Source organism: Chelmon rostratus, chromosome 8 (assembly GCF_017976325.1).
Source record: "Chelmon rostratus isolate fCheRos1 chromosome 8, fCheRos1.pri, whole genome shotgun sequence".
Lineage (NCBI taxonomy): Eukaryota > Metazoa > Chordata > Actinopteri > Chaetodontiformes > Chaetodontidae > Chelmon > Chelmon rostratus.
This window is the reverse complement of record NC_055665.1, coordinates 12,852,272-12,872,300: the sequence shown is the minus strand read 5'-3', so window position 1 is coordinate 12,872,300 and position 20,029 is coordinate 12,852,272. Positions and strand designations below refer to the sequence as shown.

Here is a 20,029-nt window from a genome sequence, read left to right as displayed (position 1 = left end):
CCCTTATACTTTATTTATTAAGAGTTTATACTGAAAAACTCAGATAATCTGCCTCATCGGGACTGTGTGGGTGTGATTTGATCAGATTTACAGAGATTGACAGAGGTGTGTGACATCACCATTTCCTAACTGAAAAAGCGCACAGACAGAAACCTCTCATGTGAAATTTACAGCGCACCTGCTCTGCTCTCCACTCTGTAAAACGTCACAAACCTGAAAACGGCATCTACTGTAAATCCTTGTTTTCAATCAGCACAGAGCCAAAGACTTCTAATCAATGAAGCTGCCTTTCCTTGGGCATGACATGGACTGCTTTCCAAGCAGCAGGGTTTGCCTTGTTTGTTGGTTCTCACAAGACCCATATTCTGCATTCTGCTTTTTAATTGGGATTCCCGCGAGACCTTGTCCAGAGTCTCAGCAAAACACCCAAGTCTTATCAAGCAGCCTGAGTCCAGTAACCAATTACCCTGCTCTGCCCCAGCGGAACCGCCGCTCTTCGGATTACATTTCCTACTGCTACATCTGTGCCCCAGCCTCCGGTGATTTCACCAGTGTAAAGTTACTGTGCAGATACAGGTGGATGCTGAACCCCCTCTGTAGAATCTGTAGCTCTAATAGCAACCTCATCAATAACCTCTGGAGCACTCTGAAGAATGAATTCACCTCTCTCTAACACAAAAGCATGTGACGTTGCTTAATTTCTTCATTCAAGTTGCAAATTGCCATCTTAACCCCATGGGCCAAGATACCGAGACCCAGAAATGAGCTATTACTGACCCTTGAAACCAACTATTACTCCAAACTACTACCATACAAAGTACTACCTGGACTGCTGTGTATCAATTAGTTTTTGGTAATTTCATTGATAATGTTATTGAGGAATATTCATCATGTGAGCACAGCATAAACTGAAAGAATTACTCATATAAACTAAGACAACAACAGTCTTAAAATGAGCTTCTGGGCCTTTGCAGGAAGGCTGAAATGATGAAATACTCAGTGCTTTTTCAGTGCTTTCCAAAACGCACCAGGTGACCACAAAACCATTCATATGAGCATGTGATCTGCCACCTGTACAGTGAAACTTGGGCGACTAAAATCCACTTGGTTAGGGAAGGATAGTGGTCGTGGCTTAAAGACATGAGCATTGACTGTTGCAGCCACAGAGATACAGCCAGTGTGTGGGTGTTTGTATGTGTGTGTGTGGGGAGGTGTGTGTGCCACTGGACTCCAAGGTAAAACACATCTATCTATCTATCTATCTATCTATCTATCTATCTATCTATCTATCTATCTATCTGTGTGTCTGTCTGTCTGTCTGTCTGTCTGTAAACCTACAGGCATTTTGACCTTAACTATAAGTCTTTAGCTGCTACTCTAAAATACTATTACAAAGGTGTAGGTGTACATTTTTCATTATGTATGCTTCTTATTTTCACCTTTTCCCCCCGGATGATTCTTTATTGTCTAAATCTACTTGGTTGGCTTGAGCTCTCCCTTTGAAACAAGCACACCGCTCCTGCTGGACACTGTACATTCAAAGAAAAATGTGTCCTGCCTGCACGCTTTAAATGTAAATGAAACATCAAATCCGTCCTCGGTCTTGATTGGAGCCCTGCACTGAGTGTCTCTGGCGGTATAGAATAAAGAAAGCCAGTCAACAGCCTGCCCTGCAGTCTTTTTTTTTTTTCTTCAATTTCTCGGGAGAGAATATGTAGGCGCCTTGTTTTTTCTACACCTCTGCATAGTATTCCACAGAACTCCCTGGAGACACAGCTCAGTCTGACAGACAGCTGTACAGTTGCGCGTCTCTCAGGCGTCACCCATCCGGCCTCAAATGCACTGAATCTATCTGACCACTTCTGCTTCCAGTGTTTCAGGGAAGAGCACGATGGACCGGCTCATGTGGGAGATAAATGTTTTGAGGACATCACTTCTCTGAGGAGCTCGGCTGCAGCCCCCCCCCCTCCGTCATCCACTCTTCCAACTCTTGTTCTGTCACATTTGAGCGTCTCATTTGGTCCACGCAGCGGCTCTCACCATGACAACGTTTGACTTCTCGGATATAGAGGCGTTTTTGGACTGCCACCCAGATCTCTTCGAGGAGTACCTCGTTCGAAAGGCGAAGTGTGATCAGGTGAGCAGATGGTTGAAGGAGCATCAGCCGTCGAAAGTGTCCACAGCCGAGGAGAGGCGCGGCGCTGCCAGGGACCCGCTCTGGCCGACCAACCCAGACGGGCTCCGGCGCCGATCGTCCCACATGGAGCTGCGACGGAACTTCGCCCGGTCCAAAGCCACCACCGCGCACCGGACCTACGACGAGCATGTGAGCCTGAGCGAACACGAGTCGCAGTCCAGCATGAGGCGCCGTGCGCTCCTGCGTAAAGCCAGCTCCCTGCCTCCGACCACCGCGCACATCCTGAGCGCTCTGCTGGAGTCCAGGGTCAACGTGCCCCAGTACGCGTCCAGCGCCATCGACTACAAATACAGACTGAAGGAAACCAACGAGAGGGAGTTTTTCTTAGAGTTAGTGAAGGACATCTCCAACGACCTGGACCTGACAAACCTCAGCTACAAGATCCTAATCAACGTGTGCATCCTGGTGGATGCAGACAGGTGCTCGCTTTTCCTTGTGGAGGGACCCGCGCACAAGAGGACACTGGTGTCCAAGTTCTTTGACGTGCACTCAGGCACCACTGTCAGACCGTCCTCAAGCACACTAAACTCCAACGAAGTGCAGGTTCCGTGGGGAAAGGGCATCATTGGTTATGTGGCGGAGCATGGGGAAACTGTAAACATCTCAAACGCATATGAGGTAAATGTGAGGCTGCTTTACGTCTGAATGATATTTACATATTATACTTTGACAAAAGTTTGTGCAGAGGGGTTTACAGTAAGCGAAACTCCCCGATGCATGAAAAGTACTTTATATTTTGATCTGCTGGCTCTGAAGTTCCTGGAAGGGGTAAATGATAATAGTAATAATAATAATAATAATAATAATAATAATAATAATAATAATAACAATGATAATAATAATAATTATTATTATTATTATTATAAAAACCCTCTCTGTCATACTCAAAGGAAGAGGAAGGAAAGCAAGTGTTATAATCCTTGCAGCTTCCCACAAGTCAGATCTCGTCTTACCAGTTGTGCTCTACATCATTATATCATGGCCCTGGGCTGCTTGGGAGGCTAAGGCAACGTGATGATGCGGATCCCCCTGAGGTCTATTACTGCAATCGTGTAAATATGTGTCAGCGAGGGGTATTATAGTTTCTGCTTATAGTAAAAACAAGAGGCCTCCTGCAGAGCCCTGAACTGAAATAGCCAAGAATCACACCCAACCATTGCTGCTTGATTGTAGCTGACACAAGCGCATAAAAACATGGTAATACAGTGCATTTCCTGGCCACAAAGGAGTGTGTATGTGTGTGTATGTAAGCGTGATATGTGTTTTTTATGACTGCCATTCCAGGACCACCGCTTCAGTGATGAGATAGACAAGCTAACGGGCTATAAGACTCAGTCCATCCTCTGTATGACCATCTGTAACAGTGATGGAGAAGTCATTGGTGTTGTCCAAGCAATCAACAAAAATCCCATGGGCACCCCCTTCACAGAGGATGATGAGAAGGTGAGGATCTGTTATGTCTCGCAGCTGGAAAAGCATGAATCAGATCCACATTACCGGAGGATTTTCACAATCTCGTGCTTTTTATTGGCTGTTCATCATCTTCAGCATGATTGTAGTTGGTTTGACCATTAAGGGCATTTTAGAGATGGAGTTAAAATTGGATACTTGTGGAGCATTGTGCATCCCCTCTCCACCACACACACACACACACACACACACACACACACACACACACACACACACACACACACACAGCCGTGCAGCTAAAAACACTGCTTGTGCTGTGAATCTTCTTAATGGCTGTGGAGAGGGGCAAAGTGTTCCCTCGGAAGCATAATACCAGAAAAATGAAGGGAGGAGGTCAACCCCTTGCTCAAGTGAGGAACATTAGATATGTCTGGCTGTGCAATATACAGTATACACACACTTAAGAAACACATTTTGAGTGGATGCCCTTTCAATTGCTCCCTGAGCAATCCACTTGAAATGGGTTTACTATAGAATCTGCATGTTTACAGGTCCTCTGCTTATGAATACAATTTCATTCTCGCAGTTTGTTGATGAAAAGATAATCTATCATATTTTATTCTTTCTTGTTGCACTGCAATGGGTGGGGCGGAACAGCATTTTGTTTTTTCTTACGCACACAAGTACACAGCAAAATGGAAACAAAGCTAGATCTCTCATCTTGCATCTTGTGTATCATACTTGTGAAAAGGGCTGGCTCCTTGTTTAAGTGTGTGGCAACGCATAAAAAAGTAAAAGTGCTCATTCGACTCAATTTGGGTAAATAAGTTAAAAAGGAAAACAAATACAGACAGATGCTGACACAGAAATTCTTTATTGTTAGCAAAAATAAAAACTGTTCATGTTTATTGAAATTTGCAGTTCAGCTGCACACACAACAGTTCCTCCACAAGGTGGCAGAATAAAGTTGAGGAAAATCATTTACTCTCATGGTGCTGCCAGGCCTCCACTTCAAAGGAAGTCAACTTTAAACAGAGTTCGGGGCTTGCAGTCATTTACGCTTTTTTAAAGATGATTTTGCTGCATGTGAATCTAAGACAAAACTCTAAATAAAGCTCAAGCAAAGCAGTAGCTACTTTTGAGCAACAAAGATGCCGAAAATAGAAAGATAGCCAGCTTCTCCAGACATTTTAGGCCCCTTGATGTCTTTCTAAATGCCTTCTGTCTCTAAATCAATACTTCATTAGCAGGGAATCTATTTAAGAGAAATTTGTGCAGCGAAGCAGCTAACACCATCATGACTTTGTACCCTCATCCCCCCACACGCTTTGTTTTTCTCTTACCCAGTTTTAAACCCTTTTATTTAGCATACAAATAACTTGCATTTAGAGGTTATGCATGCTTTTTACCACTTTTTTGTATGCTTTTACTCAGGTACTGCAGATGTATCTACCATTCTGTGGAATATCGATTTCCAATGCCAAGTTGTTTTCAGAGTCTCGTAAGGAGTATGAAAGGAGTCGGGTAAGAGATGTAAACAGTGCAAATACGAAAAGATGTTTGTTTTATAGCCACTGGAAAATTAACAGTAACCATACAATTACTATACATCATTAAAAACAGATATGATTTAACAGGGATTGAATTTCACTGTGGAAACATCAACATACATTACATTTATAGTAGCAATTCATTGCTCAGCAGTGTTACCACCTTCTACTGCGTTCTTCACCAACACTGTCAGCACTGCACGATGAACAAAGTCACTGGTGTCCTTTCTCGTGGCCACAGGCTCTGCTGGAGGTGGTGAATGACCTGTTTGAGGAGCAGACTGACCTGGAGAAGATCGTTAGGAAGATCATGCAGCGAGCGCTGACCCTGCTGCAGTGTGAACGCTGCTCCGTGCTTCTCCTCGAAGACATCGACTCACCTGTGAGACCTCTGGCTCTCTAGCACCTTTTGAGTTTGTCCTGCCTCACAGATTTATTTAGTTTGCAACTAACTAACCGTTAAGCCAAGTGGCCTTCCTCATGCAAAACCCTCTTTGTTGCTAAGTGGCATTGCTGCTGATGATACATGTGTCTTCTATAGGTTGTGAAGTTCTCCAAGACGTTTGAGCTCATGTCTCCGTTGTGCAACATGGACCATGACATCAGGTGAAAACACTGGTGGAAAGTAACAATGTACTCAAGTGCTGTACTTTACATTTCAGAGACAAATTTTGTACTTTTTAATTTACTGCATTTGTTTGATCACTTACGTTACATTTTAGATTGAGATTAATGAGATGATCTATAATCATCATATAATTTACGATGTAATATTATGGATAAGACGAGATGATCCATAAGGTGAAATTCACAATCTAACAGGAGATGAGGTAAAAAAAAAAAGCTCCACCTTTAATATTAAACTAATGTACAAATTAATTCAATTTTAGTTTGAAATTCATTCTGCATAGTGAGTATTTGTATTTTACTGAAGTAAAATTTTTAATGCAGGACTTTTACTTGAAACAGAGTATTTCTACATTGTGTTGTTGTTATTTTAGTAATTAAAGAGACTTTCTGAAAAAGACACTGGCAGACAGAATGATTCTTTATTAATGATTGTTATGATGATGATTCTTATTCTAGGGGGATGCAAGGGGAATTGCAACACACCCCATAAACGGGTAGACTAAGTATTTAGTGCTGTTGTGTTGACTTGACTTTTGTTTCCTGTTTGTGTTATTGGCCACATCAGCATGGAGAAGCTATCGTGCTCTGATTGGCTGATCAATAACAGCATTGCTGAGCTGGTGGCTTCCACGGGACTGCCTGTTAACATCAGTGACGTGTGTCAGGACCCACGCTTTGATGCTGAGGTGTGTACACGATGGTCTCCCCATTAGACCTATTACAGCTCGCTTGAACGCATGGACACCTACATGCCCGTGACTCAAATAAGTAGACACTGATGCACACCAATGAAATACAAAAATGTGTGACATGATGTTGAAATCAGTCAGTGATGCCAGACTGTTGCTGCAAACTGATTTTAAGCCACATACAGAGTGTTATTTTTCAGCGTTTGTATGAAATGTACACTAATTAGTGTTCCAGTCATAGATAAAGGGTGGGCCCAGGCCAGTAAATGTCACTGTCTTCTCTTTCCAGGCGGATCAGGCCTCAGGGTTTCACATCAGATCAGTGTTATGTGTCCCTATCTGGAATCGAACTCATCAGATAATTGGCAAGTTAGGCAGAAATTAATCAGTTCATCCTCATTGGAAAACCAGTTTTCATGTTACATTCAATGACGTATGTGTGTTTTCTGCAGGCGTCGCGCAAATTCTCAATCGCCTGGACAGGAAGACGTTCAACGATGCAGATCAGAGACTATTTGAGGTTAGTTTTTTTATATGTGGTATTAAATATTTAGATTCCTGTTAGGTGTTTTTTTTCATGGCCTTGTCTTTGTGTACAGGCATTTGTGATATTCTGTGGACTTGGAATCAACAACACGATGATGTACAATCAAGTTAAGAAGACATGGGCCAAGCAGTCAGTAGCACTGGATGTAAGACCTGCAGCAAATTGACTGCAACAAGCTTTGCTTATCTTTGAAAGCATCACCCCACCACTTTGGAAGACATGAGATATTCATCTACATTAGTTTGTGGCTTTTTCTTATTGGATTTTTCATTTAATTTTCTCCTCTTATTCCATCATTCTTGTCTCTTTCATAACGTGACATATCCAAATTACGAAAATAATACAGAGGTAAAAATGAAATATAACATATAATGAAGTATATGACGGAAATACATCATCTAATAGCTACCAGTCCATTCAAAGCACTTGATGAGCATACCATGAATGTATTGAATACCAGTATTTATACTATATTGCATTAAAACATGCACTAAATAAGCTATATCTATAAAAAAAATAAACATCAATATGTATTATTAAAAAAACTGCATTTATATGAAATGAAATTGATTTGTTTAACAATCATTGAGGTTACTGATGAACACACATTTTACCCATTTTTTTCAACTAAAAACAAATTAAAACTACTCTACAACCACAATTTAAAAAAAGCTGGGGCGCTGTGTAAAACATAAATAAACAGAATGTGATCATTCTAGTTGTTTTTGACATACACTCAACTGAAAACAGTACAAAGACAATATATTTAATGTTTGACCTCATCACCTTCTGTGATTTTTGTAAATATCTGCTGATTCTGAATTTGATGCAGCAACATGTTTCAAACAAGTTGGTACAGGAGCAACTAAACTGGGAAAGATGTGGAACGCTCCAAAAACACCTGTTTGGATCATTCCACAGGTAAACAGGTTGATTGTTAGCAGGTGATAGTATCATGATTGGGTATGAAAGGATCATCCTGGAAAGGCTCAGTTGTTTAAAAGCGAGGATGGAGCGAGGTTCACCACTTTGTGATCACATGACTGTATATATTGTTTTTATTTATGCTTTACACAGTCTCAGCTTTCTTGGAACTGGGGTTGTAAATGACTATGAACAATAAAATGACAGCAGCCCTAAACAACTATTCAGAATGAGTGCATGAGAAAATAATGAGTGAAGAGCAAAGTTCTGTCACTGATTAATGCAAATCTGAACAGAGGCACTTCGGCTTCATTAGTGTCTCCATCTGTGCGCTGCTCCACTGCCCGGTGTCTAACCCGAGCAGTCACATGATCCTCAGCAGACATGGTTCTGCTTCTCTACCATCAATATTTTATCTGCTTTCAATAATTCATGATAAATACATGTGCCAGTCTGCTCACCTCTCATCAAAGACAACACACACTCTTGTATTTCTGTCACATAATCTTCGCTGTTCCTTTCAGCAGCTGATGGATTTTTCTTTCTGTCAGGAGACAAACAGCAACAAATCAAGGCCGTAGCCATGGAGTCAGCACGGGAGGGGATTAAATCTGCCCAGGGTTCTAGAGATCCCAAAAATATTTCGAAATTCACACAGCACACGAGCATTTAATACAATACAAAGTAACACAAAGTAATGAAATAGAGAGACAGTGTTTGATGCTGATTGTACCAATGGAGCGGCAAAACCACTTGGACATACCACATGCAAAACTGCAGTACGCAGTAATGCTAGAACCAAAAGCAATAATAATCGCAAGTTTTTAAGTTTAGTTATGATTCTGATTAAATTAGCATACCGTGTTATTTAATTCATGCTTTTATACCAATATATAGCTGCAGGGCTGTGATTATAAGAATGCATCACCCTGATTTTAAAAGCAAAGATGTGCTGTCTTTGCTCCGGATTACGTAACAAGTTAAGTAGAGCAAGGCAGAGCATGTCAAAATTCTTGGACATATTGATTATCTTCTGCAGCAGTATGTGTCTTTTTCAGAATTGGTCCTATCTAATTTAGGATTTTCACCTCATTAGATCAGCATCAGAATATGTTTTCTACATGTTAAATGTTTTACATGATTTTTTTTTTTTTCAGATGTTGTCCTACCATGCAACCTGCTCCAAGGTGGAAGTCGACAGACTCAAGGTAATCCTCAGGGAGGAGTCATATGTGTATCATCACTATACTAACTTTCTGAAAGTGTGAAATCTAATGCCTGTGTAGTGCAATTTTAAAACCAGCTGCAATGTCATTTAGTGCTCTGCTTCCTCCCTCGTTGGCACTCTGTGAGTGACAGCTCTGTCATTTCCCCTCAAGGCAGCTAAGATCCCCCTGAGCAGTGAGTTAGGCATCGATGAGTTTCACTTCAACGACTTCTCTTTGGACAATGACGCCATGATCACCGCATCACTCCGGATGTTTCTGGAACTTGGTGTTGTCCAAAAGTTTAAAATTGACTATGAGGTGAGGTACTGGAATGTGTCCTGTAATGTCAGGCGTCCACAGTGTGTGTGTATATATGTATATATACAGTGTAAATGGATATATGTGGATATCACCTGTATGTCTTCTTGTAGGTTTTGTGTCGCTGGCTTCTGACTGTGAGGAAGAACTATCGAACTGTGGCATATCATAACTGGAGGCACGCCTTCAATGTGTCGCAGTGCATGTTTGTTATGATTACGGTGAGTTTCAAGATGCATCAAGTCAAGTCAGATTTTTGTGTATTGCCTTCAACTAGCCTCTTAAACCCTACGGTCCTGGCTGTGGGTCAGTCAGTACAAACTCAAACAACTTTTTTTGAAATTCTACTGAGCAAAATACCAAATTTGCCAGGTTGAATTCAAGGGAAACCATCCAAACATGGACCCTCAATAAGAAAAACTAGTTGTGCTGTTGTGTTGTTTTTTTAAAGCCTGTCCTAAGAAAACTAAGAATCAGTAGATTTATCATTAAACTAATCAATACTCAGTCATAAAACACAACATCATGAGGAGAAAACGCCACAGGAGAAACATCATTAAGAGACATGAGTATCTGCTTTACTTTTCGCAGACAGCCACTTTCCAGGATATCCTGTCAGACGCAGAGATACTGGCACTGATGGTCGGCTGTCTGTGTCACGACTTGGACCACCGAGGCACCAACAATGCATTCCAAGCCAAGTGAGTGACCCGGGCCGAAAGCACGATGATGAACAGGCGTCTCGTAGATGACCGAAGGTTTCACTGCTCTGTTTTTCCCGCAGGACAGGCTCTGCTCTGGCTCTACTCTACGGGACGTCAGCCACCCTGGAGCATCACCACTTCAACCATGCAGTCATGATCCTACAAAGTGAGGTCAGAAAAATGTTAGCATATACACTCAACTCAGCAAGAAAATACAAACACAACACAAAAGTACACAATACGAATACCACATAAAAAACGTATTAAAACGCACATGATTATCCGTGACTACAGGTCTGATCCCTCAGCGTGCCAGGTTACCTGGATGACACTGCGGTGTGGTTTGAGCTGTGGGACGCGCTGAGCACAAACTGCCTGCTGGTAGGCGGCAGCAGTGACCAGTAGTGATGTTATTAGGCTGCTTGGTCTCAGGTGTAGATCAGTTTGATCATTAGGAACTGTGTTCTCTATTGATTGCTTTCAGCAGAGGACAGAGAAAGTCCATACACATTGCTAATTAACATTGATAAGGCAGCTTCGTCCGACAGTGAGCGATGACTTTACCAATGCATTGGCTGTAAGGAGGCATTTTAGCCCCTATTACTCATCCTTGCCTGCTTTTGTGTATGTGACTATTGTATGCTATTGTATTTTATTTTCTCACAGGGTCACAATATCTTTGCAAACCTCTGCTCTAAAGAGTATAGCAACATGATGCAACTATTGAAGCAGGCAATTCTCTCCACAGACCTTACTTTGCACTTTGAGTAAGTGTTTTTTTAATGGATTCAGAACTGAAGTAGTTCAAAAAGTAAAAGAGAAATAGTCTGTTAAAGATTATTAGATGAATTCTTACACGTAATTGAAAGAATGATCATTTAGATTTCTGTGATATTACAAAGTTCTTGTGTGGTGAAAACCTTGGAGTCTACTCTTTTGCCTTTTAACATTTTCTGTATCCTTGACTGTCTCTTTGCATTGTAAGACGCAGAACCAAGTTCTTTGAGTGTGTTCTGTCTGGAAAATTCAGCTGGACAGACGAAGGACACAGAGAAGTTCTCAGGTTTCTGCCTAAATACAACTGTCCTCTGCCAAAATCATCACTTTAAAACTGTGGAGAGCAAAACAAGTAGCTGAAAATGAGCTTTGATGTCGTCAACAGGTCAATGCTGATGACAGCAAGCGATCTGGGTGCCGTCACTCGCCCTTGGAAGATATCCAAACAGGTCTGAGTCCATCTGTGATTTCATGTTTGAAGGCTTGGAGATGTAAACATATTGGTGGAATTCAGTAAAAAAGGGACCCCTTTTTATACTGACAGTCTAAGGCTCCAGAAATTAGCATGTTTCCCTGAGTGTTAAAGCACTCAAATCAATCAAATTTAGCATGAAATATCGCAAAGTGAAAGCATCCTCTTGCTTTAAGCCCATGTTTTAACATCAAAAACGTTACATCATGCTTTATGAAAATAATAAAATAATAATAGTTGGCATTTATGTTCCAAGGTTGCAGAGCTGGTGACGAGTGAATTCTTTGAACAAGGTGACAGAGAGAGGTCTGAGCTTAAGTTGACCCCGGCGGTAAGTAAGCAAGCTTTCAAAGTCTTGCACTGGGATTTTTCTTTCTCTCTTAGACTGTGTTGCCAGCATGCACTCAAACCATGCCCTTGATGTGACCAGTTTCTTTGTCGAATGAACATGATGAATGCATTTGGTCGTGGATGACAGAAGATTATCATCTCTCTGTAGGCCATATTTGACCGCAATCGCAAAGATGAACTACCTGCCTTACAGCTGGAGTGGATAGATGGGATATGTAAACCCCTTTATCAGGTACCTTGCGGTCTCATTTTAAAAATAGCACATAAAAGCTTTATTTTAGACTGTGAATATCAACTATACTCCCCTGCGTCTCCTCCCAGGCACTGCTGAAGCTGAACAGGAAGTTGCAGCCGATGGTGGATGGGATAGAAGCCAATCGAAATAAATGGCAGGACCTCTGCTCGTCTTATCATCAGACCTGCAGAGCCTCACTGCCCAATCAGAGCACTGATTCAGATCAGAGTCCTGAGTCCCACGAAGACAAAGTAACCAACCAAGACACCTCAGAGACTCAGAAGCGAGTCGAAAACCCCAAATTTGGGTCAAAGTCGAAGTGCGGTCATGATGTGAGTCGCGGAGTGAACAAAGGTTCCTGTGATGATAAACCAGCATCAGCTGGCAACATAATGTCTGCGGGAAAGGAGTGAAAGAAGCCAAGCGTCACGTACAGATTTATTCGTTCAATGGCTCACATGGGACTCTTCCCATACCCTGTGATTTTCTAAAACATGCACTACCCTGAAAAAGGTTTTTTAAAAATCTGGGTAAATGAAATGCATTTCATCTGCTGAGCACATTGGTTCTCCCAAGTGTCACTGTGTTAAACTCAGGAGTGTGAATAATTCCTGTTGGTCAAACTCTATTTAAAGGGCAGTTTTCCCACATCCATCTATCTATCTATCTATCTATCTATCTATCTATCTATCTATCTATCTATCTATCTATCTATCTATCTATCTATCTATCTATCTATCTATCTAGAAGCTTTTCATTACCGAGATGTATAAGGATGAGAGACTACTGTTGAAACCAAAGAGGGCCATGTATTACTGTAATGTTTTCTAATGGGAACTGCCTCAAAACCACAAGCCCATTGGAATGCCTTTACGAAACAAAAAGGAATCACTGTGATTTCTCTCTGTCACATGAATTGCCATTTTGAATGTAGACCGGAGCATGATCTTGTTCCTGAATGTTCTCCTCCTGATAGGCTGTCTTACCTCAGTTGCAAATCCTTCGGCTGCATGGCATTATTTTCAACGTTTGTAGGTTAACTGAGGCTTCGGCCGTCAACTCGTTCAGTGGTTTGCATGCGCACTTACATGAAAAACATGTGTACATACGTAAAGAATGAGGCTGATAAGAGTGAGAGGCCACGTGTTTGTGTACTGATTTTGTAAGGAAAGTCACTGACAAACTCCTCAGGCCGATTGCGTGTACATGTGTGTGTGTGCAACCTTCTTAAAAAATGATGACGCAGAGGAAATCAAATACAAGTCTGAAAGTCACCTCCTGACAAGGTATAGTTTAGGTTATTTTTTGTTTGTACAACTTACATGAATTCCTTATTTCTCACCTGAGTGAGAGCACAAACACATGCCACTTATATACATATAAAAAAATGGCATGAAATGCTTGACTTACTTTCTCTTTACATGTGCCCACATGTAACAGTTATTGTTAAGGCTAGGCTAATGAGTGCAATGTATTATAGTAAACCCTCAGGATGTGAGTGATGACTCCGTACATATGCATTAGCAGAGCAAAGTGAGGCTAAAATCGTCGATCAGTATATCTTTAACTGCACACGGCAGCATGAAAAATCATCTGTGAGTTTGACTCATTCTAGGTAGGAAGGAAAAGATCTCCAAAAGCTGACGTACGCCTTTGGAAAAGGCCGGTACTGTACATAAAGTATTTTAAAACGCCTAAATTTTAACTTTAGGTGCGTATACATGTGTCCATTTGTTTCTGTTGTTTGATATTCATCACAGTGGTTTGTTCCGACTGGGCAGCATGCTGATTTTGTTGAAACTGCATGTATCATGTTTGATGTTGACACTGGACATTATCTCGATGCCTTTGACTGCCCTATGAGATTTGCTTTGCATGAAATCCCTCTAAGGGAAATACTAAGTGTTGTTACGTAGGAATATTGTTGCTGCACTATTGTTGTTGAGAACATATAAAGATTTCTATTTTCGATCACAGACTGTACCAAAATTATGCATTCATTATTTTTCATACACCGGACTCTATATTTACGTACAATTGGCATTTCTCCTGCTATTTATAGACTGTCCACTAAAAATACATCCTGAGAGAAGATAGGAAAGTGCTACACTTCAGATGAAAGGGAGTAAATCAGTCTCCAGCTGGTGTCGTGAATAAAATGCTGTGGCATGGAAGCTGACCGTTTGTTGTAATTTGTGGTTTGTACATTTATGTAACAAATGTTCTGTAAGATTGTTCACAATTACTGTAGCAGGCAGTAGATTATAGCAGTTTCAAGAAGAACTGTCACATCCATGCTGATAAGGGCTAAGGAGGCGCATTCAAAATGACTGCAGCTGGATCTGATAAAAGAGAAAGGGACAATACACCAACAACTTTGTTCAGGATGTCTGTTCACTCAGGTGATTCAACCAGATGCAGCGAGAGACGTGGGGGAAGAGGTCTGTGACAGAGTGGATGTCCTTCAATAACACACATCATCTGCTGTATCAGATGTACTGATTATTACAAGCTGAAGCTGGAAATAGCTTTTCTTAATTCTTTCGATGATGTGCAAGAGAAGAATAAGCGTGATGCAAGGCATCAAATCTGAAATGTTTGTGTCGTACTTGAATCCCCGTGGATGTGGATATACATAGCTTTTTGTGACTGAAAGACAGTCGTTGCATCTCTGATGCTCTGCAGTCTTGTGATTGCACCATCTGCTTGGAATAGTTCAAGAACAGAGTGCAGAGCAAAAAATCTTTTTGTTCTCCCTATTAGATAATACTCATGAAAATGTTAACAAGCGCTTTGTGGGTCGACTCATCGTGGAGCTAAAAACAACAAAGTGCATCTGCGAATAAGAGATTAGCGGTGAGAAAAACACGCGTGACCAGAGTGGTGCTAAAGGTGAACTCCTCCACGGAGTCCAGCCACAGCCTCGCAGAGCACATTGTCAGGAGAATCTTTACATATTCATACAGTCTCTTTTAAATCCCGTTATTCATCTGTGGAGGCTGTTTGATGTTGGTTTTAATAAGGCAGCGAGGTGAGGCAACAGCAGAAGTGTGTGAAACTCAGCGCAGCTCGACGCGCTTGCAGCCGCCAGCTGCCGAGCCATCGCCAGAGCCGGGCCTTAATCTATAATTTAACATGGATTGAGTTTATTCTCCTCGGGGTCGATGATCAGGGGAGAGCCGGATGGAGAGAGGAGGGAGAGCCTTCCAACCTCATTTTTGATACAGGGCCTGGCTCTGCCACAGTCTTTGATCTCTCTCGCTCTCTGTCTCTTCTCTGCTGCCCCCCCCGTTTCATCTCCCTCACACACAGACGCACAGTCTTTCACTCCTGTTCAGTCTGAACCGCTGCACTGCATGACACTCTAAACGACGAGGTGACAAACGAACTCCCGGGAGAGATTTGCGTGACGTTTAATAATCTCTAAAATATTCATACACCTTGTTGCAGTCATTTCTTATGAGGCGGAGGCTGGAAATAGAAACTAAACCATCGGCGATAATCTCTGAGAAGGAATTACAGTGACGTGCGAACGTCATCGCAGTAATGAGATCACTCTTTACTACCGCTTTGTAAATGCAGAGGAAATATCCTGCACCCATTTTTAGAAAGTAAACTGTGGCAAGCAGAGCTAGGCGAGTGTAATAGTGTGAACTAGACTATGAATATTAAAACATGCGCTCAATACTAATGGTAGCAGGAATAACTTTGTTCGCCTCCTGATTATTTATTTTCTTATGTGCATATATTTTTTATGATACTGAAGCGCTATTATGAGTTTTTCATTTTAAATATAGCACCGGCACTTTGATGGCTTTAGTAATCACATATCCAGCAGCACATAATGAAGGTTAAAGCTTGAACACGGTCAACAGGAAAAAAAAAAACACTGATGAAGAGGTTTGAGTGGCTTTTCCTTGTTCACTTCACATAAAAGTATGATGATTGATTGAATGATTGAAATACTAATGGCATTTCGTTTCATTTTGCCATGCATTTACCACATTTACTGTAAACATCTGCTTGTATTAATCATGCAAACAAACTTGAATGTAGGAATATTTGCAAAACTGAGCCACAGCTGACAAAATAATCTTACAATAATGTCCATTTAGTAGCTGCTCTGGAGCTTGTGATCATCAGCATTAGCAAAATTGCTCGTGCTGCTGCTTCTACACATGTGAATGTGAAAACTTTCTACAATATGTGAACAAACTCCGTCTTTATTTTATTCTGTTCATGCCAGCTGCCACCAGACTCCATAGTTTTTTGTTTTGTCTATATATGTGGGGTTGCACAGATGATTTCTCACTGGCCAGGTGAGGATTCAGGATAGGTCAAACTGTCTGTTTGTTGCAATAGAACATGTGCTTTAAGAGATAATGGTGTGCAGTTTGTACTGTTAGCAGCAGGGGGCTTTAATCACAGCTCAAGTGACAGAGGAATTAACCACAGTTCCATCAGCGGGCTCCAGATGGTGATATGCAGAACCAAAACTCAACAGAAAATGTACAGGAGAAGCGCAGGAGGCTGTCATTACACAGTGAGTTTTAACCTCATGATTTACTGTGGACGTGAACAGAGCTGTCTTCGTTTTATGCTGCTCTTCATCCCTGAGTGCACAGAGAAAACCATGGCCAGCTCAAAAACTCCTTTGAACATTTACAGCCCCTCTTTATTTCATTCTTTCTCTGACTCATAGGTCATGAGATAAGTTGTCCAGAACAGATGCCCGTGCTTGATTATCCTGCCAGATAAATCATGATGTACTCTACTGTTTAACCTTTGGACCAACCGCTGTAGTCAGTCAGCACCACCTGCCCTGATGAGGCTTATAAGTGATGAAACATGCCTGAAACCCTTTTGACAAAGCAGGAAATCTGCCCTGCAATGACCACGGCTTGTTCCCCATGTGGAAAGACTTACAGACTTGTGTACTACGGGCTCGTGTTGACTCTCCAACTGCCGAGGGCTGTTTTAAAATCAAGCATCCGTGCAGTCTCTGAGATGCATGTCTTATCTGGAGGTGCTCTCCCTCAGCAGTCACATGATGATGCCACAGACTCAGTGGAGATTGGTGCGTGTTTTCCCTTTGCCATTTACTGCACTGCCTTGTCTGGCTGTCTGTCATAATCAAAGCATCCTCAGTTTTATGACATGGAGATGAATAATTGATTCATGCAGGCAGCTCACTGGTTATGTAATAGTATACCCAGTGAAGCATCAGACGCCGCTCTAGTCTGACACTGCGCCATAAGTAAAGACAAAAATGTTGCAACAGCTTGTTGATATTTGTTGTGTGAGTATTTAAATGTCATATTTCGTCAGATTGGCGTGATTATTACAATGCACGTTTAATAAATATTGAGATGTTAAAGACAGAACGATGCAGTTTTCATTTTCTTAGTGCAGCAACAACATCACATCACTGTCCTCAAAGGTGTAGATTCAGAGTGGAAGTGTTTCAAGCAAACAATGGCAACAACAAGCAACCTCTCACATAAAGATTTAATTCAGACGTCTGAGCGAAAGTTAAATAAAAGATAAACTGCATTATGCAAGTGTTTTTTGAATTCACATTTACAGATTTGATCAATTTAGGATTTTTTTTCAAATGAAGTCTTCACCAAAAACGTTATTTGAGCTTAAAGTTTATGTTGATTAATCAATGAATCAGTTGGCAGAACATTAATCATATGTAACAATCAAATAATTGCTTGAGTTTCTTGCTAAATTGTCGAACATTTGCTGTTTTAGCTCCTGAATAATAAGGATTTGCTGCTTTTCTTTTTTAAAATCATGACATATTGTCTGAATGTCTTTGAGTTGTGAATAATCAGAAAAAAGGACAATGAGGATAATCGATCGTTGCAGCCAAAATCATCATCATCATTTTTTTATAAAAATTTCACTGAGAGAAGTTAACTGACTGTAATGTAAGATCTTAAAAAGCCAGCAGAGCCAGATGAGAGATCCACATCTGGACACAAAAGCATTTCAACTATTCACATGCTTGATGCATTAATACAGTCAGGACTGAAGCTGTATGTGATAACTGATAACTAAATACTGAATAGGCTTTTTAGCCATGCTGCTACTTGACATTTGGTTTAGTTTTGCCTCCCTCAAGTGGTAAAAAAGAGTATTACAGGGGAGCAAGTGAGCAGTATTTTCAGTGCATATCAACGTAGGAATCAAGTCGAATGGGAGATTGAAAATAACAAAAGTCTTAGATGTAAGTAGCAAAAATTCCACAAGCTATGTAACGCCCCACATCGCAACTGAATGGCATCATTGACAACAGCTGAATAAGATGACAAACTGACTTTTAAGGGAAGAGAGAGAGAGAGAGAGAGAGAGAGAGAGAGAGAGAGACATAGAGGGGCAGAAAGAAAGGGAGGAGCATGTGCTCTTGACCAATGCCATGGATTTGACCAGAGACTTTGAAAAAAAGGGAGGCGTTGCCCAGAGTGTCCTCCTGTCCTGCTGACAGCTGGGAACGCCCCTCCCTGATGACAGGCCAGAGCTGGATTCCTTCAATGAAAAGCCCTTTGATAGTTGGCAGGAACTCCTCTGGTTTGGCTGAATGGCTGTCAGCTCTGTCAGGGTGATGGACGGGCGGCTGTTTCACCCCTGATAGAAACAAGCCCCGCCAGCGAGCCTCTAACTCTCAGAGAGCAGGACCTCTGCCAGTCAACTTCCAAACTCCTCCCAAACAGATGGAAACAACCACAACTGAGATGAAGGAGTGTAAAAGTGGCGCCGCCAAATAGCTGCGGAAGCAAAGAATGAATGATGCCCGGTGCGGAGGTGCAGCAAGGAGGGTGAAGTTGTCTTAGACATCCTTACCAACTATTAAACTTTCTGAAAGTCTTGTGAACACGTCTCTAGTTGCGGATCGATGTCACAATAACAAATCAAGCTACAGATCATTTGCAAACACTTTGAGTTACTTGTGTTGACTCTCCCACAGGCAGCCACTCCATTATTCAACAAGGCCAGAGATACTTTTGTTTTTGCCTCTTTTCCTTTATGTATTGACTAAAAAAAATGTAATGTCTTTTATTATTGTGCTTGATTTTGTAGATATGTTAGTCTTAACTGTTTAAAAGTTACACTCATCTCTGAGAGCCCTATCGTTACTCCAGCGTTTAGCTTGAATTGCAGCCCCTTAACGGACCATTATCAGTATGTTCCTTGGCCGTCCCCACATGAGCGCCGAAGCAGAGCAGCTCAGGTTCTCCCAACACTGAATCATCACTGTTTGCCTGTGAGAAGAAATTATAAACCCTGCAAACATGTCCACCGAGCTCAAATCCCAGCTCAGTCAGACAGCAGTATTTCTCTCTTCCCTCTGTCTCCATCCCTCTTCAACGCACATACGCGCACTCACGATACATCGGCTCGACTGTAATTGTTTATACTAACTTCAGCTTAGCCCTGAGCATCGTGGCATGAATCACTCCTCGCCACCATGGTGGCAGGCCCTCACACCGAGGTGGTCCTTCACATCGGCGGGTTTGTGTGGGCGTATAGCCAGCACTGACCTTCGAACATGTGAGCACAAACAGGAAATCTCTGTCTACACGAGCCTCAGTCACCTGTCATCCTCTCCTCTCTCATTAGAAAAACATTCTGATTTTTGATAATATCCTACTGTAGTTGCATAATACTGTGATAGTGTTCAGGACATTATTTGATTTATATCTCAGCGACCTTTGGATGGATGGATTCCCATCAAAATTTATACAAACTTCATGATCCCCAGAGGATGAATCCTACTGACTTTGGTCCCCTGACTTCTGTAGCACCACCATGTGGATGACTGGGTTTTTGTCTCAGGAGTTTTTTCATCTTTGACAGTTAAAAGTGCAGAAAGAGACAAGAAACAGAATCTAAGCGTGGATGATGTGGTCACACGGAAGTAAATACCCGTGGTCAGGATAATTTGCAGTAACTTGATGTGGTGATCATCTGACAGACCAGCAGGTCAAATTAAATATTTTAATAAATACTT

The 20,029-nt window shown here is 41.6% G+C and overlaps 1 protein-coding gene across 1 annotated transcript; it reads left to right on the top strand.

Moving 5' to 3' along the window:
- Positions 1-2,041: 2,041 nt before the first annotated feature.
- Positions 2,042-12,425, top strand: pde11al (phosphodiesterase 11a, like). Its single transcript, XM_041942338.1, has 20 exons — positions 2,042-2,815; positions 3,482-3,640; positions 5,042-5,131; positions 5,399-5,539; positions 5,699-5,763; positions 6,353-6,473; positions 6,766-6,841; positions 6,929-6,996; positions 7,076-7,168; positions 9,105-9,155; positions 9,327-9,473; positions 9,587-9,694; positions 10,065-10,174; positions 10,258-10,348; positions 10,844-10,944; positions 11,163-11,240; positions 11,340-11,403; positions 11,683-11,757; positions 11,926-12,009; positions 12,099-12,425. The coding sequence occupies exons 1-20, from the start codon at positions 2,042-2,044 to the stop codon at positions 12,423-12,425; spliced, it is 2,823 nt and encodes a 940-aa protein (XP_041798272.1).
- The last annotated feature ends 7,604 nt before the right edge of the window (positions 12,426-20,029 follow it).

What these genes read in the sequence shown, in the direction of transcription:
- pde11al (XM_041942338.1), top strand. Translation starts at nt 2,042, where the DNA reads ATGACAACGTTTGACTTCTCGGATATAGAGGCGTTTTTGGACTGCCAC. An exon ending in TGGAAGTCGACAGACTCAAG is followed by an intron (nt 9,156 to 9,326) that starts GTAATCCTCAGG and finishes TTTCCCCTCAAG; the next exon opens with GCAGCTAAGATCCCCCTGAG. An exon ending in AACAATGCATTCCAAGCCAA is followed by an intron (nt 10,175 to 10,257) that starts GTGAGTGACCCG and finishes TTTTTCCCGCAG; the next exon opens with GACAGGCTCTGCTCTGGCTC.